This window comes from Rattus norvegicus, chromosome 18, assembly GCF_036323735.1.
Source record: "Rattus norvegicus strain BN/NHsdMcwi chromosome 18, GRCr8, whole genome shotgun sequence".
NCBI lineage: Eukaryota > Metazoa > Chordata > Mammalia > Rodentia > Muridae > Rattus > Rattus norvegicus.
The window spans coordinates 36,564,194-36,582,415 of record NC_086036.1 but is presented as its reverse complement, the minus strand read 5'-3'; the positions used below and the strand labels follow the sequence as shown (position 1 = coordinate 36,582,415).

The window sequence follows — 18,222 nt, the reverse complement described above, 5'->3', positions numbered from 1 at the left end:
ATAAGTTTCACGTAAAGTAGTTTTTGTCAAGTGATCCACGCAGGATGAGAATTACAGAGAAGCATAGTCCAAGGCTATTCTATTAAATTGAACTTTCAGAAAATTACTGGAATCTCACTGTTCTCAGAAATGTATTTAAGTGGGATTACGAGGAGGAAGAAGAGTATTATTCTTTGGATACAATAGGAATCAAGCCACTAAGAATTAATATGCAATAAAATGCCAAACAATCAAAGATTAAAATTGGTTTAATTACTTTTATTTATGGGTATGTAAAGACTTACCATAGCTAAGTTAGATGCAAGTTCACGTGGAAAGGAGATAGAAGGTCCCAGTTCTCAGCCAATTACATTGTGTCTTCCCACTGTTGAACTGAGACCAGAAATCTCCCCACCTGTACTTTCCCACCTCAGGGAGCTGGCTTGGTTAAGGTTTGCAGATCAAGTGGATATTTACCGATTTTGTTATTTCTCAAGTTTTATGTGAAAGTATGACGGATTATAATAACTAATATTTCTGGTAAATATCAATATTAAATAGTATTTATTATATGTAAATAAATAATTTTCTTGAAATACAATTGGTTAAGCTAATTTATTTATTCATATTAAATAATATCTGTCCACTTTGTTTTTCTTCTAAGTTCATAGTTAAGACTTTTTCTTAAATTCCTTCTTCTTTGGGTTATTTATTCAGATAACAACAAAAACAACAACAACAATAATAATAAATGATAAATTACATTAATTTTAGGCACTGTGACAAATATTTTTAAGTCAATATATATTGAGTATTTTCAATACTTCATTGAGATATTAAGAGTTAAATGTGATTCACTAAAACTATCCTATATGAAAAACATCAAAAATGCAAAATCAAACTCATGTTTATCTAATTATAACACATTATTTTTGTTTAGCTGTTTCTACCTTATCAAGTTTTATGTCATCTGGCTTGGGAAAAGGAGACTTTAGATAGAGTAATCAGAGATAATTCCAAAGTAAATAATGTATTTTCAAATATACTGTTAGGTATTGAAATAAGAGGACATCTTCTAGCACCGAGGAAAATTAAATTCTTTGCAATATGGAGATTTGAGAATTGCAAAGAAAAAGTTTTGATCCAGCTGTTAATATCTGCCTCCCTTTGTCTCTGTCTCATTTTATGTTTATTACCACATGCCCCAATTAATATTTAATCATTCTGTAATAATGTGGCCAATTCTGGAGTCATATAACCTACTAGTGTGACTCCTCTAGTCAGACCAATTCTCATTTCCCAGTAAAATGGAACCAAAAGAGGACGCACAGCAACTACCACCTTAACCCTAAATGCCAGTGAACTCACAGAGGCAAGTGTGCCAGCAGACACTGCTTCCAGGTTACTGTTCTCCTCACATGTTCCTTGTTTATGTATGTGTGTATTAGTCTGACGCATCCTAAAAAAAGAAGAGATGTTTCAATGATAGGAAAATACACAGATATAATAAGAGACAAATGTAGGTAATATGGTAGGTAGTACCCTGCAAACTGAAATTAGGATAAAACCATTTCCCTGTTAGTACATCTACGTGTACTCTCTCTCTTTTCTGTTCCTAACATACCCTTGTACCTCAAAGCTTATTTCATCACATTTCAACCATGATAGAATCAATAGGTTCTTAATAAAAGATCTTTCATAAATGTTAATATCTTTAGACTTTGTGTGTGTCCCTGTGTATATGTGAATGTGTGTGTGTGTGTGTGTGTGTGTGTGTGTGTGTGTGTGTGTGTGTGTGTGTGTTTTGAGCACTGGCATTCATGTAGCCTGGCATAGATGTAAATATTAGAGGACAACTTTGGGGAACCAATTTGCGACTTTCACTGTAGGTTTTGGTGATTGAATTCAGGTAGGCAGGTGGAAACGACCAGCTGAACCATCTCACTTAGTCCATGTGACTGTATTCTTAGAAGAGAAGATTAGATCCTAGAGAGAAATTTGATTATATCATGTATTTATAATATCATTTTAGGGATAGACAATAGAACAAAATGATTATACAAGGTTATTTTTAGAACCTGGAATAATATTTGAGAGAATTTTACGATCCTTCAAAAGCCCTCACTTAAGAAATATTGTAAAGGAAGATTCCACATCTCATCTGTGACAATGGGGGCAGATCCATTGTCTATCGCAGAAGCAGAATTTGGTTTTGGACATTGCCTAATGTGAAGTTGCTCCACTATAGTTTCATCTAAACCCTTAGAAAAAAATTGGTCTCTCTTCTATGAGAAACATGTCTTCAAAACAAGCATCTCTTAGGTTCCTTAGCCACAGCATACACCTGAGGTGCACTAATTAACCTTATATTACATAAGTTTCTGTCCATGAAGCTTTCTTGATTAGAAGGTCACCCTGGGTTGGCATAGTTAATAAAAAGTTTGACTAAATAATATCAATGATAAAGGTCCTTAGGCTCATAATAAAAAGTCAATCAAGGATTTAGGGGTAGAATTCAGTATATATACTGAATTTCTGGAAAGGTCAATTCATTCCTTAAACAAATATTTAATTTCTATTGATGTATTCAGGAAACCCATGAACTGATAGATGTTGAATCCATACATTATGTCCCATTTTGATATTATCAAAGGAGGTTCCAGTCTCACAAATGGGAGTGGAATTACTACATTTGAGATGCCAATAATACACTAGGAAAATCACAATTATTTAGACTCAGAAAAGCAAGGGTATAATGAGTTTTGTGACATTTGATAAATCAGTTGAGCTCTCTATATCAGGCTCACCCATGTGCTAAGACAAACATGAATCCACATCAGGTTATAAAAACTTGATACAAGACATATCCCCATGGTGTATGTACAGGTACAATGGCATGTAAGCATAGAGTTCATATTCACACTTGATTATGAAGCATTGCCACCATACTTCCAAGGAAGACTGGTCACAGGAAAGCTGAGAGAATGTGAGTGATGTGTATAGGGACAATGAGAAGTTAATGTGTAGTCAGCATTTGAGAATAAAATTGACAAAGCTACAACAATTGGTGAAAGAATGAAACACTTTTTGGACTTAAACTATGCTTTCATATGCAAGTTCTGCTCAGTAGCCAGTGAACTAAGCAGCTTAAGGAATTGATCAAATTTCTTCAACAAATAAATTGATTCTCCAAGGGATGGGATAATCACCCAAGATCTACAGACAGTAATAAAGTTTAGAACAGACATGCTTTCTATTTCATGGTACTAGGTCCATTATGAGAAAGGTTTAGAGGCAATGGGAAAGCAATGACTGTCTTACAGTCATTGGTTTGTACAGTCATTGGTTTGCACAGTTATTGTAGATGCTGTAGGTGGTACAGAAACCATATGTGTGATGGCTCCCAAATGCTTTCTTCTTCACTGTGTTACACTCTCATGAATCTGCCTGAGTTTGAATGGGCTTATAGAGATGCTCTCCAACCATTATGATCTCATCACCATTCTGATCTCCTACTTTATAAAGGAATATATATAAAACAATAGTTCTAAAAGAAATACTATTATATACTTTGTTTTAAACATGAGAAGGATAAGTCACAAATTTTGAAATCTGGGCTGGTGGTTAATAGATACCTTTAAATAGATGTAGTTAATATCAGTGCATTATGTTGGCAGCATTATAGATAGAAATCCCTACTCAGGAAGTAGAGATAGTGCAATATGGGTACTTACAAGTTTTCATGACAGAGCATACAAGGGTTGGCATATGTTTGGCCATCATCACCACAGACAGGGTTTAGATTCTTTGGGCAAAGATATCCCACCCTGGGTAATATTCGGTAGTTTTTGCACATGTGAGAGTCCTGCACAGGTAAAACAGAGTATCTTTTTTATTGAATATTTTTTATTTACATTTCAAATGTCATCCCCTTTCCCAGTTTTCCATCCATAAACTCCCTATTCCATCCCTCTCCCCCTGCTTCTATGAGGGTGTTCCCCCTCCTCCCACCTCCACCCACTCCTTCACACCACCCTTCCCTGACATTCCCCTACACTGGGACATTGAGCCTTGGCAGGACCAAGGGCTTCTCTTCCCCGTGATACCCAACAAGGTCATCCTCTGCTACATAGGCAGCTGGAGCTATGCGTCTGTCGATGTGTACTCTTTGGATGGTGGTTTAGTCCCTGGGAGCTCTGGTTGGTTGGTATTGCTCTTATGGGGTTGCAAACCCCTTCAGCTCCTTCAATCCTTTCTCTAAATCCTCCACTGGGGACCCCATTCAAAGTACAATGATTGTCTGAAAGCATCTGCCTCTGTATTTGTCAGGCTCTGGCAGAGCCCCTCAAGAAGACAGCTATATCAGGCTCCTGTCAGCATGCACTTCTTGGCACCAGCAATATTGTCTGGGTTTGGTGGGTGTATGTGTAGGGGCTGGATCCCCAGATGGGGCAGTCTCTGGATGGCCTTTCCTTCAGTCTCTGAGAGCAGTTTCTTAAGAACTTTCAAGGGGTTGTTGGGATTAGAGAAGATTTGGTTTTCCTAATTGCCTCTGAGTCAATGATTAAGAAGACAGCTGTGATATATATTATTCGAATGCACATATTATTTGACATAATATTGGATGGACATAACTTACAAGCTTTGGTTTCTTTTAGCAAGAGAATATTAGAAGAATGCAAGAAGAAACCAAGAATGAATCAGTAAAAAGGACACTTTAACAATATGAGCTGGGGTATGGTTCTGGGAAGGATTCTAGAACATTAATCATGCTAGAATAATATTCACGTTTAAAAAATTAGTTACCTTCACAATGAACGTTTGTATTCTGTCTGCCACTTCAAGATACTGATTTCTCTAAGGGATCAGATTCAATACTCAAGGAATTAGGCCCTACTAACTCTGGCCTCTCTACCTCCCCAGGATCTACTCTGGTCTTTATCTTCTGTGATGACAAAAGAGATGTTTTTTTTTTTTAAGTGCTTCTTTCTCTCAGCCACACTACCTTCTATGCATATGGCAAAGACTTGTAAACAAAGGCTCTTTTTATGCTGCTCCAGTCAAATAACTATAATGCTTTCCCTCCAGCTGCTGTTGAGATACTGCCAGGCTTAAGGACCCCAGAGACAAAGGCAGCTGATGTGAGAAATCTAGGGAGAAGCTTCTTACCAGAGAGGAGCTGGAAAATTCTGGACCATCTTCTTTAGTAGATCTAATTTGTGATGACTTTTCTTGAAATCCTGACCTTTCTAAAGCTTTTTTTTCACTGGAGGAAGAAAGAAAAATATATTTAAAAAGAACATACAACTATTAGCTCTATATTCTCATGGAAAGATAGACAGTCTTGAGAAAAGATGAGGGAACATTCCTTCAGGATTTAACCAGAAATAGGTATTTTTAAAAAAAATGAAGGTGACTAATACTGAGCAACATTGATAATCCATCCTTACCTCCAAAGCCATTCTCTGTTGAATCCTAAGGAGTATTGATATTGTTCTCACAAGTGCTTCTAACCACCACAGTATCCACTTATCTTGAAATGTGTTTGTCCATCAATCAAATAATGTATCCCATGAGATCCTTATTATTAATATATTCTAAGGTATACAATTTAGTATTTTTAAATGGGTTTTCTTTTGGATCAAGGATTTGGAATGAGTGCCCTGGCAAGTACACACAACTTCATTTCCCATCTCCAGACTCTTTCTGCTGCATCAAGTATTCTCAACTTGTGGCTTTTGGTCCTGTTTTTGATTTCCTTGGACTCATGAATACACACAGTAAAAGTGTGTGTTCCCTGCTGTCTGGTTCAGAGGATAATGATACTACTTACAGGACATCTCTGCACATGTTGCACTTGTTCTGATAAAAGCTTCCATCAGCACCATGCAATGGATCATCCATTTCTGGACAGATAAGCTTTCCATTACTTATGAGATTTTGAAAATTGCTGCACTCATCCTAGTAAATGAGAAAGGGAATGGTGAGTATGAACTTTTCATTTGTTAATGGTGGTTTTCTCACTTTGGGAAATATCTGTGGGTCTGGGTTGCTACTCACTTCACTGATCCCACGTATGGAGGGCAAAGAACTCCTGGCCTGCCTGGGTTTGACATCCTGTGCTGTGTTATGAACTTCTCCACAGTTGTCCTGAAAGTCAAGGAAATATAAGACAAGACTTGATAGACACCCCTCATCTCTGACTGATTTTGCCCACCCATCATCCCTCCTCTGATAGTTCCACACTATTAAGCCAAAGAAACTCTCACAGCAGTTTATATTAAAAATGTGATGGTCACTGTGAATGATTGAACAAAGATGTCTATCTTCTTTTGAATATTGAGATGCAAAGAGAGAAAGCATTATAATACACATATACTGTTGATTCATAGATGCCTGGAAAGTCTTCTGGAGAAAACAGAGGAAGACATAAAAGAGAAGATGAACAGCAGGCTTAAGATGTCTGCTTGTTACATGAGTCATTAGAGTCAATATCAACAAGCTGTCTAGAGCCTCCTTACACATTTAAAGTGTCAAAGACAAGCATGCAGTTGTTGTGAAATAAATCTGGGTCCTTTGGTTTTCCAATCCACAATTCTGCTAAAACAGGAAGAAAATAATTCACATACACTATAGGAGAATTCTGTAAGAATTTTTACAAGGATAATTCATATGTATATGTACATACATATATATGCATGTATATATGTATACATACGTATATGTGTGTGTATGATCTTATATTAAGACAGAAAGTAAGAAATTCAAAACAAAAGTTTCAAGTAAAAAGTTAATATCTTTATTATTTAAAGACTATATGGAAAGGTAAAATTCTGAGGGTGAGTGATAAGGCCAACATTTTAGTATTGAAGGTTTAGTTAAAATACAACCTCTGCCTCATTTGTGGACTGGGAGCGTGAGTTTTCTTCATGTCTCATTTTTCTTTCACTGGCTTCATGCTCACTGCAGAATTAAAAAAGAAAACGAAGTAGTATTTCCAGGATTATATTGAATTATCTTTAAGCAAACATTTTTCTAATACTAAACATTAACCACTCTGTTATTGTCTCAGCCTTCAGAACATCTAGACATACATTATATATGTTGTTTCTTTTTTTTTATTAACTTGAGTATTTCTTATATACATTTCGAGTGTTATTCCCTTTCCCGGTATCCGGGCAAACATCCCCCTCCCCCCTCCCCTTCCTTATGGGTGTTCCCCTCCCGACCCTCCCCCCATTGCCGCCCTCCCCCCACCAGTCTAGTTCACTGGGGGTTCAGTCTTAGCAGGACCCAGGGCTTCTCCTTCCACTGGTGCTCTTACTAGGATATTCATTGCTACCTATGAGGTCAGAGTCCAGGGTCAGTCCATGTATAGTCTTTAGGTAGTGGCTTAGTCCCTGGAAGCTCTGGTTGCTTAGCATTGTTGTACATATGGGGTATATATATATATATATATATATATATATATATATATATATATATATATATATGTTGTTTCTGATGGCTGGAACATTCATATTCTTTTGTGGCAACAGGCTCAACATTTACTGATTCCATTGCTTTACTATCGTCCCAAATCAAAGGGTTCTAAAGGACTTTGGCTTATTAAGAGAATATTGTGAGAGATAGAGATGGCTCAGCGGTTAAGACTGACTGCTCTTCCAGAGGTCCTGAGTTCAATTTCCAGTAACCACATGGTGGCCCATAGCCATCTGTAATGGGATCTGATGCCATCTTCTGGTGTGTGTGAAGACACCAACAGCATATTCATATTAAACAAAATAAATAAATCTTTAAAAGAGAATATTGTTTATTTTACCCTTTCATGTAGATACTTTTACAGTTGTATTCCACTCAAACCCCTAGTTTGGTTTGTTCTTCACATAGTTACAATGTTTCAAAATTTAAGAATGTTTTAGAGAATATTGTCTTTTTACATCTTCACCCATTGTAGTTCTTTCAACATTCAAGGTGAACTACAGTTCTATGAAATACATGGCTCTCATCAGTTGCTAAACTTTTTCTTTAAAGATCCTGATTTGGAAATGTATCACCATAGAAGCCTCAGGTATGATTATGTTTCTTGTTTAAAAGAATAGTTTCTCATTGAGTACATTGAAAACCTACTGAACTTTTCCTGAATGAGGATGTATTTATCTGTAATGTATGAAACCAAATGTCACAGGTTTTTAAATGAAACAGGTTGTTTCCTGGAAACAAGCTGTTTTATTAAACTCATTGGTAAGCTTCTCCACTTACAACATCATCTGACACATGGCACACTTGTTTACATGTGTCTTGCCATCTGGACCTCGAATGGGATCATTTTCTCGGGTGCAGATCAGCCTTCCATTTAGCTGCATGCTCCGGAATTCATGACACTGATCCTGACAAGAGGACAGGGAAACATATTACCAGTGTAGCCTAACATTTATCAACCAAAAGCATCAGGATAGTTAGAGAGGAAGAAGCCTATCACTGACTCACTCTAAACATTAACCATCTAAAGAACCATGATGTTGGGGCATGGACTCATAATAACTGGAAGAAAATTCAGAAAATGACATTTCATGGATTGACTTTGATTTACAGGTACTTTGTTCAATTTGTCTACTTCATTGGAATTCCCTTGCTGACTAATACAGCTCACCTCATTTGTACAAATTGTTTGTGAAGCTGTGTCCTGAATCTGCCTGTCTACAATTGTACTCACTGTTCCACATGTATAAAAGTCAAGTTCAAAGTACAGAGTTAAGCCAAGTGGTGGTAGTATATACTTGGAGGCAGCGGCAGGTGGATTGCTGTAACTGCCATGCCAGTCTGCTCTACAGAGCAAGTTCTAAGACATCCAGGGCTACACAGAGAAACACTGTCTCCAAAAACAAGCAAGCAAGCAAGCAAGCAAGCAATCAAGCAAGCAAGCAAGCAAGCAAGCAAGCAAAAATATAGAATAATCTAAAAATATTCACCTGGCTGGTTCTCTCATTTCACTATATGAATTCTGGGGATCCAAATCAGAGTTTCAATCATGGTGGCAAATACCATTACTTTATAATCTAGCTTGCCTACACAATCACATCTTAACATATTTTCTATCATGTGCATTGCATGTTGATTCATGCGATGTGCATCCATTATTCTTGTTTTACATTTTATAAAAGGCCCAAAGATTAAACCACTAGAAAGACATGGACTGACCCAGGGCTCCAACTGCATAGGTAGCAATGAATAAATAGCCTAGTAAGGGCACCAGTGGAAGGGGAAGCCCTTGGTCCTGCCAAGGTTGGACCCCCAGTGCAGGGGAATATGGGGGGCAGTAAGGGGGACAGATAGGGGGAATACCCATATAGGGGAGGGGGAGAGGGAGGGGATAGGGCTTATGGACAGGAAACCAGGAAAGAGATTAACATTTGAAATGTAAGTAAAGAAATATATCTAATAAAAAAGTAAAAGGCCCAGAAATATTAAATAATCAAAATAAATAGTGGATTTGTGACCAGGAGCCCACTGCCAGAGAGTTTCCTAATTTTTACTTCTTTCCTTTTACATGACAGAGAACAAAGTCATTAGTTTATAAGAATATAAAGCTGTTTTCTTCTGTAAATAAAAAATAACCTTAAGACATTGTCAAGGAAACTGATCCCATGAGATTTTACCTTGAACTTCCCTTAACTGCAAAGAGACTTTGGAGACACCATCTTTAAAATACTGACAGTGACTTAGAGTTACTTTTGTCTACCCACAGACAATCACATGCATTTTTAATACACTGAATTTTTAAAATTATCTCTGGAGTTGAACATCTATTCACTGTTTTTCGTGTCTCACAAACATTAGCTAGAATTATTTTCTTTTCTAGATGCTCACAGGACTGCATACATGAATATGAATATTAGCACCCACTTTTATTTTACTGCCAGCTTTCGGGAATTGATCTGATCTTGTTTGTGTCTAGTTTCTGTCTCTTGAGCTTTTCTTAGTTGTAATATTAAACAATGGGCAAGATATGGTTGTGTGTGTGTGTGTGTGTGTGTGTGTGTGTGTGTGTGTGTATCGGTTAGACATAGTCTTATTTTGATTGGCATACATGAAGAAATCCATTATTCTCCTTTAGCAAAATTAAAAGCTATATTTATATTTATGGAGAATTACAATTTCATCTTTCTGATGGGATTTCAGATTGGTGAGATAACGCTGTATAGTAATGAATATTCTGTGCTGTCCGTGTGAACAGGTGAGCACTAGTTACAAAACCCCAAACAGCACTACGTGGCAGTAAAGGGCCATACGGAGATGTTACCATGCACGCTCCAAATTTACTTGTTTTCTTGACTGAAATTTTTGGTGCTTTGTTTTTCCTCCCAGAATCCCAAGCCCAGCTCCTTCCCCTGGCCCAATTGAGTTTTAAAGCTTCAAATGATAGTCACTGTGTGGCTAGTCACAACACTTTGATAACTGTTGCTGGTCCAGTGGATTTAACGCAGTGTTGCTGTGTTAGTGTTGTTTTTAGGACTTCAAGTGACATGCTATATTCTTTTTTTTTTCGGAGCTGGGGGCCGAACCCAGGCCCTTACGCTTGTTAGGCAAGCACTCTGCCACTGAGCTAAATCCCCAACCCCGACATGCTATATTCTTGACAGAGCTAGTCATATCTTTTGTTTGTTTGTTTGTTTACTATCTAATACTGAAAAAGAATGGGGATTTCAAATAGCAGTTAAATGAATTCCCTTTACAACAAACCTTTGGGTGGTCCTGTGGTTTAAGATGGTCATTACCCTAAGTCATAGAGTCTAGGAGATCAGAGATTAGGCCATACCTCCCTCACTGGCTCTGGTATTTACCTCACATGAGGTTACTCTGGCCTTTTAACTTTTGTACAGGCAAATTAAATGTGTAAAATATGTGCTTCTTTGTTTCTGCATCTTGTCTCCTATGCATATGGCAAAAACTTTCCCATAAATGTGTGCCATTCCAACCAGACAACTCTGATACCTCTCCTGATATTGGCTTTGATAAGTGGCCAGGATTCCCAAACCTTAGAGCTGTCTCTACCTCTCTGGCTCCTATGGTCTCTTTCAGGTTCCTATCCTTAGTCAGCTAGCTCTCTCACGCTGTCTGATGTAGCAGGCTTCTTTGTAAGCTAATGGGTTGGTTTTAGAATGTCTGTAACTTTTTTCTACTTCACGGTCTGACATGAGGCATCCTCCCTCATAAGATTCACCTAGTTCATTGTGGCCTGACCGTGGCTCCCATAGGTGCATCTCTACTAATACAGATCATTTTCTGACAGATAATATCATGCCAGCTTCAAAGGCATCACCCATCTCTCCAAAGCACGAGCCACCCCAAATTCACATTAATATGTCTGAAATATTACCTTCTTATTGCTCTTGTTTGCTCCTGTGTTTCTCTTGTCTTCATCCTCTTTCTTTTTCTTTTCAGCAGCTTCTCTTTCCCTGAGAGAAAGGATTGGAAGAAACATTTCTACTAAAGTGAATAAATATCTCATTAGTTACAGGACTCACTTCTACAACAGTTGCTATTCTGCTCAACCTGCAGCAATGTGATTATTATTCTATCTGGATGCCCGGCACCCCTCTGTTGTAGAAAAACTTACAATCTCTCCTTGCACATGGCACACTTATTGCCATGGGTCTTGCCATCTGGACCCCGGGTAGGGTCGCTTTCCCGAGTGCACAGGAGTTTCCCATTTTTCATTTGGTTTCTAAACTGGTCGCATACATCCTGAAAATATATAAGGGACGATAATCAGACATACTGTGTTTATATAGTATTTTTACAAAGATTTCCATTCAAAGGTCTCACAGTCACTTAACCTTGCAGAGGTAGCCAGGACTATGTCAGGAGATCATTCATCTCCTGTAAATATGTTTGCTTTATCAGTTTGTAAATAGGTTGCTTTATCAGTTATGACTAACTGCAGAATTAAGAGTAAAAATCAGTAGTATTTGAAGTGGGGACACTTGTTAGGATTAACAGGGAGGACATATTGTAATCACAAAAGTTTGCGTTCAAGCAGAGGGATTGGTATCAGAAGGAAAATCAGATTGAGTAAGGATAGTGGCTGAAAGTCAGCCACAAATCAATGAAGGCAGATAGTTCCTGGAAGTCAGAGAGGGAGAAGAAACATCCTACCTGGGAGCTTCCACAAAGGAGCACCACTTAAACCTTGATTTTAGTGGGGTCATTTTAAACCTCTCATCTCCAGGAAGGAAGAGCAGTAGCTTGCGTTATTGTGAACCGTTATCTGTAGTAACTTTATAGCATCAACATAAAATCCTATGTTAGTCTGATATCCTAAATCGAAGATGTCCACTGACCATGTGGATAACTTCTTCCCATATTTTTGATGGCATAAACCACAAAGTCCCATCCAAACCTCAGCAATGACTGACCTTTCTTGTTTCAGTCCCATTTGACCTTGAGGCAGAATTTTTATTTTTTTCCTCCATTTCTCTCCGCCTATGAGAGAAAGGGTGGATAGTCATCTTGTTGGCACAAATGCAAGGATAAAGGGCCTGGGGCACTTTCTATAGCTATTCTTTGAGAGCTATAGCCTGTCCTATTACTAAGATTCTAGGGTAAGACTCCCTTCAACAAAAATTCAGTATCATATTCGGCTACAGTCTTTACAGTTAGTATCTAAACTCATCTCCAGCCTTAGTTCACATTCTTAGAGCAGTGTTCCATGATTTTGAGATAAAAAAATCATCATGTTATTATTTCTTAGAGCATGGCATCAAATAGATTTTACAAAAAAAAAGAAATCAGAAATTCAAACAAATGTAGGCCATAACTTTTAAACAAAATTAATCATTGAAAATAGAGAATACCTACAATGCCACAGCATGGAGCAATCCTAACTATCATTATACCTCTGGTCTGAAACCTTTAGTAATTCCCTAGAGAGTTGGCAAATTGTTGTATCACAGACACAAGACCAGAGTTCAAATCTCCAGCATTCATATCAAAAGGGAGGTGGCATATGTTTATAATCCCAGCAATGGGAAGACAGAGACAGGAGGATCTATGAAGGCCACTAGCCAGACAGCTCCAGGTCTCCCATCAACAATATATGTCACACATGATAATAACACAGAGTATGCTCTAAGCTGGTATACAGAAAAACTGGATTCTATGTTGAGCCCTCAAGTCCATTCTGCATGAGACTTTTAAGAAGGTAAATTCCACTTTTCTCATTAGAAGCATGTCAGCATTTGGGTAAGACTTCCTCACATAGTCCTGAGGAAAGTGAAGAATGCGTGAGTTATCCCTTGAGGATGGGAGAAACTACTTATTTATTAATCGCGTGTCAACTAAGTGCCACAACTCAAAATGTTCATGGTTACCTAGGATTATTTCAGTTTATACATTGGGCTAACCCTAAGAAGATGAATGAAAGTGGCTGAACTATGTCATAAAATAAAACCATTCACCAAGGGAAAATAGATAGCAGTAACCAACCCCTGTTTCTGTATTTAAGTATGTTTCATACACCTGACAAGAAACCAGCTCTCTTAAACACTGGTCAGCTATTCCAAACGATGATCATTAAATTTAACTAGGTTAAGGAAATAGACAACTTTCTATATTGATGGCATTTAGAGGTCACAGAATTATAATGGCAAACAGAGGACAATCAACAACTTAATTAACTGATCCCCTTAGGCTTATGCTTCTTAGGAAATATAAGAAACAAAAAGACCACCGAGGTTAATGCAAAGAATTTTCCTGTAGGGAACCATGGAAAAGAAGACATGTCTTTAATTCAGAAGAAATGTGTGGCTGTTTTTTAGACACACTTGCTCTGAAAAGCACTTACAGTAGTTCTTTACACATGACACATTTATTGTTGTATGGTTTCCCATCAGCACCACGTACAGGGTCACTCTCCCGAGTACAGCTAAGTTCTCCATTTTTCATGCTTTCCCAATATTGAGCACATTCATCCTGAAAAGGCAGAAGAAAACCGGCCACATAGTTATTCATTCTATTGTATTATTACTGAGTTCATAGAGTGACCAGCATCAGAAACACGCTTTCTCTCACTCTTGTAATTATTTCATCACCTAGTGTTCCTGTCCACAGAGAAAGGGGCAAAGCTGCACTCATTTATATTCTAATTGTAAGGGGCTGGTTTTCCTAGGTTTATTTACACAGGGAAAAGTGCTTAAGGTCTGATAGCACAGATCAAGTTTCAGAAAACTGTATACCAAAGACCAAGTCTGCTTGTTCACATATGTACGTTTCAATGAAACCGTCTTTCCTTTGTTTATTTAGGCATCATTTGTAACTCCTGCCCCAGAATAAGGCAACATGTTCATCAGACACATTCCACTGTCTGGGGAAGATACACAACCAGCCTGGACATGTTTACTTCCTAAGAGTGACAATTCATCGTCCTAAAGCAGAAGAGTTAGAAAGAAACAGAAAGGACAGATTTTATTACAGACAGTATATTTTATTACAGTAGTATACAGAGATGGCCTGGGTTTCTCCAAGGCCATAAAAAAGGCTAAATGGGCAGCAGAAATCTCATGAAATGGTGCTGTACCTCAGACAATTGTGTCATGCTGATGCTGTAAAATATCTCAAATGTGCTCATGGTACCTAAATTATTTTCTTCCATCTCTTTAAAAGAACATTGCGATAAGAGATATGTGGTAACTTCAAGTCTCACAAGTCCATATGGTAAAGGGGCCAATTGTACAAACTCTACAGTCTGCTCTGTTTTATCATACTGTCCTGCCTTGGAGAGTAGAAAAGTTAATTCAAAGACTTAGCTTCATCTACAACAATAAGAAATAGGTGAAAGAAAGTGAAGGTGTTGATGAACATGAATATTGTCACACGGATTAGAGTACTAACACAGGATCAGGAGACTGGGTAGGTTCATTGCCTTTAATTATTTCCAGATCTAAAGAAGCCAAGAGTCACACAGGAGCAGAAAGTGCTAATGTCTTGAGCCGGCAGGCGGAAGTGGAACACTGTTCTTCCAAGGACTTGTTTGGTCTCAGCACACCTGCCTTTCCCTTGACTTTGCGCTCTGGCACAGTCCCACTGTAATGAGTTTAGCCCACTCTGGCAGTGGAAGTCAGGACTAACTCTCACCTTAGCTTTCTGGTTCCCACCACCGGAACTCTGCCCTGCAGCAATTCTCTGGTTTTCCCCTTCTTTCCTCTTCCTTTCTTCATTTTCTTTCTCACTGAAAGTTAAAACGTTGAATGAACGAAAGTTTACTGAAGAAAGAACACATTTCTACCAACCTATCAAACACCTCAGTTGGGTCTAGGTGGGTTATCAGTGTTTATTTAACGTCTGTTAAAGGCTCTCTTCTCTGAAAACACCCCAGATGGATTGTGTGGAGTCCTGTGCTTGGCAGAGTTTTCATTGTACTTAGAAAAACATATTCTCAACTACTAGCTCATTGGTGTTTCCTAAATGTTTGCTCAGAACATTGAGCTTTATTTCTTAAAACCTTTTCTATGTACAAAAGGACTCAAATATAGTCAGGTTTTAGCAAGCAAGATCTTCCTATATTGTTAGCTTTTCAAAAACAAAACACTGAAGTCACCTGCAACTATATTCTTTCTTCCAGCTTGCATCGCTGTTGCCCATTAATATCTCCTTATCATCACCTGCCTTCACCTTGACCACTTGTGCCTTTTAGAAATCACTCTATGAGTTGCTGACTTGTATTTCATAAAATAATATTCAAATAAATTTTATCTTCAGATTAAAATATAATTTCCACCAATTCCAGAAATGACTACAAGTATACTTCTGCAATTTAATATTCAATATGCAAAACTACATTCTCAACATTTATGATTATAAAATCAAAATATTACCAACTTTGAAAGAAGTTTAAAATGTTTTGTGTCCTGCAATATGAACTCCTTATCCAAGATTTAATACTGAATTAACAGTCTAACAATATCGTCCATTTATTTGATTTTCTCTACTAAAAATGGTAACTAATTGTTCTATTTAAAGTTCTTTATGATAATTATAAGTGTTTGATTTACATATTTGTTTTCCATATCCAGAGACAAAATAAAATTTTCTCAGTAAAAAGAGGTTGTGAGTGGCAAAGGTTTAAGAAAACCAATTGTATGATTGCTGAAAAGAATAGATCTCATTCAGTTTTGTTTAATCATATGCACTGATTACTATAGGTGTTCAGTAAATGTCTCAAATGACTTACATATTTTAGATGGACTTCTAAACTTGGAGTGAAGAATCACTTATGTTTTCCTGACATGTGATATTTCTAAGAATATAGAGTGATCAATAAAACCTATGTATGTCTTTCCTCAATGGGATTGTAAGATAAATCATAGAAGAAATCTATTTGACAATAGATAAATGTTTTATCTGTAAAGATTGAATTATCTACTGAGAGAACTAATAAAAATTCAATAATCTAGTAGTATGCTATCTCTTTCTAGAATTATAAATATTGGAGATGAAGAAAAGAGATCCACCTGAATATACTTTATGAAAAGTCATTTCTTTCTCAAGTAATATCATGTACAGTATTACATATGTGTATGTTTACCTCAATTATTCCCTTTCCCACTTTTCTCACTCACAGTAGGAACTGCATTTGTGTGTTTCACATTATTACATATGTGTAAGTCCGAATACTTGTTGCCTTTCCCACTCTCTCAACTCATTGTAAGAACTGAATTAATTACATAACTCACACAATTATGTCTGAATGTTCTTTGTCTCTACTACTCTTCCAGCTCACAGTAGGGGCTGTCTTGTGTGTCTTTTATATACAATATTATAATATTGTATATACATATATACATATATATATGTATATGTAAGTAAGTCTGCAGGCTTGTTGCCTTTCCCACTCTCCTGACTCACAGTAGAAATCGCCTTAAGTATCTCTCATATATAAAATTATATATGTGTATTCTGCATGCCAGTTTCTCTCACTCTCTCAATGCACAATAGAAACAGCATTGTGTGTCTCTCATATACAATATAATATATGTGTAAGTCTGCAGGCATGTTGCCTCTCCCCATCTCTAGACTGCAGGAACTTCAATGTGTGTCTTGTGTGTAGTCTGCATGTTCGTTGCTCTCCCATTCTCCCAGCTCACAGTAGAGCTGCCTTGTGGGCCTATCATATACAATATTCTATGTGTGTAAGTCTATAGGTTTGTTGTCTCTCCCAATCTCCCAAATCACAGTTGGAACTGCACTGTGTATCTCTCACACACAGTATTATATATGCATAAGTCTGCATTTAGGCCAGTTGCCTCTTCGCCTCTCCTAATTCATAGTAGGATCTGCATTGTGTATTGTACTCACAAGACAGCCTTGCACATGGCACACTTGTTGCCATGGGTCTTGCCATCTGGGCCACGCACAGGGTCATTTTCTCGTGTGCAAAAGAGTTCTCCACCTCTTAAAAGAGTCAGAAATTCACTGCAATCAACCTAAAAGTAGACAAGAATTATAAGGGTCTATATATTTTCTTTGATAACATTTTGTTGGTTTCTTATTTGGCACTTCCTGGGAGAGGAAATAAAAATGACCAAAGGATTTTTTCCCTCTGTTGATTTTATTGTTTAATTCCTACCAAGCACACGGAACATATAAAAGGCTTTATTGGTTCATCCACTTTAAAATTGAGCCCTGGATCCACATGCATGTATGATTCTCTTAATAAACTGGATTTTTCTTTATATATTCTTTACATTTACTTCTTTAATGTGTATGCACATGTGTGTACATGGGAGATTTCAGAGGATAACGTAAAGGAGTCAGTTCTCCCCTTCTACCATACAGATTCTGAGAATTGGACTCCTTACAAAGCTAGGTGTCAACCACTTCTATTTGCTGAGTCATCTCATTATCCTTAAGCTACATTTTCTGAGCATTTGGGCATAATCCTTGCTCAGGGATCTATTGGTTATCTATATTCTCTCATAATGCAATTAAAGAGCATACATTATCATAAAGTCAAACACTTCATATTTCTAAAGAAAACCTCAAAGTTCCTCTGTCATTCCTATTTTCATGATTCTTTTGAAATAATATATGATAAAGATATTTTGAGATTTCTAGTATTTTAAGGCCTGCAGCCATTACATTACAATCCAGATGGTTCACCCGCAAAGGACATTTCTACCAGATAGTTGCAACAAGTCAGCTACAGAACTACTTTGAGATGTATTGGAAAAGAACCCTAACAAA

At 37.3% G+C, this 18,222-nt stretch overlaps 1 protein-coding gene across 1 annotated transcript in view; it reads right to left on the bottom strand.

Annotated features, from left to right (window-relative positions):
- Positions 1-18,222, bottom strand: part of Spink5 (serine peptidase inhibitor, Kazal type 5) — a 68,692-nt gene that overhangs the window by 1,623 nt on the left and 48,847 nt on the right. The window contains exons 19-31 of the mRNA NM_001170606.1: positions 17,335-17,462; positions 15,115-15,208; positions 13,826-13,953; positions 12,399-12,465; positions 11,600-11,727; positions 11,360-11,438; positions 8,242-8,369; positions 6,870-6,942; positions 6,040-6,129; positions 5,813-5,940; positions 5,149-5,245; positions 3,714-3,844; positions 1,348-1,438 (exon numbers count right to left, since the gene is read on the bottom strand). Coding sequence (NP_001164077.1) covers positions 1,348-1,438; positions 3,714-3,844; positions 5,149-5,245; positions 5,813-5,940; positions 6,040-6,129; positions 6,870-6,942; positions 8,242-8,369; positions 11,360-11,438; positions 11,600-11,727; positions 12,399-12,465; positions 13,826-13,953; positions 15,115-15,208; positions 17,335-17,462 — 1,362 coding nt within the window. The remainder of the gene's footprint in view (positions 1-1,347; positions 1,439-3,713; positions 3,845-5,148; positions 5,246-5,812; positions 5,941-6,039; positions 6,130-6,869; positions 6,943-8,241; positions 8,370-11,359; positions 11,439-11,599; positions 11,728-12,398; positions 12,466-13,825; positions 13,954-15,114; positions 15,209-17,334; positions 17,463-18,222) is intronic.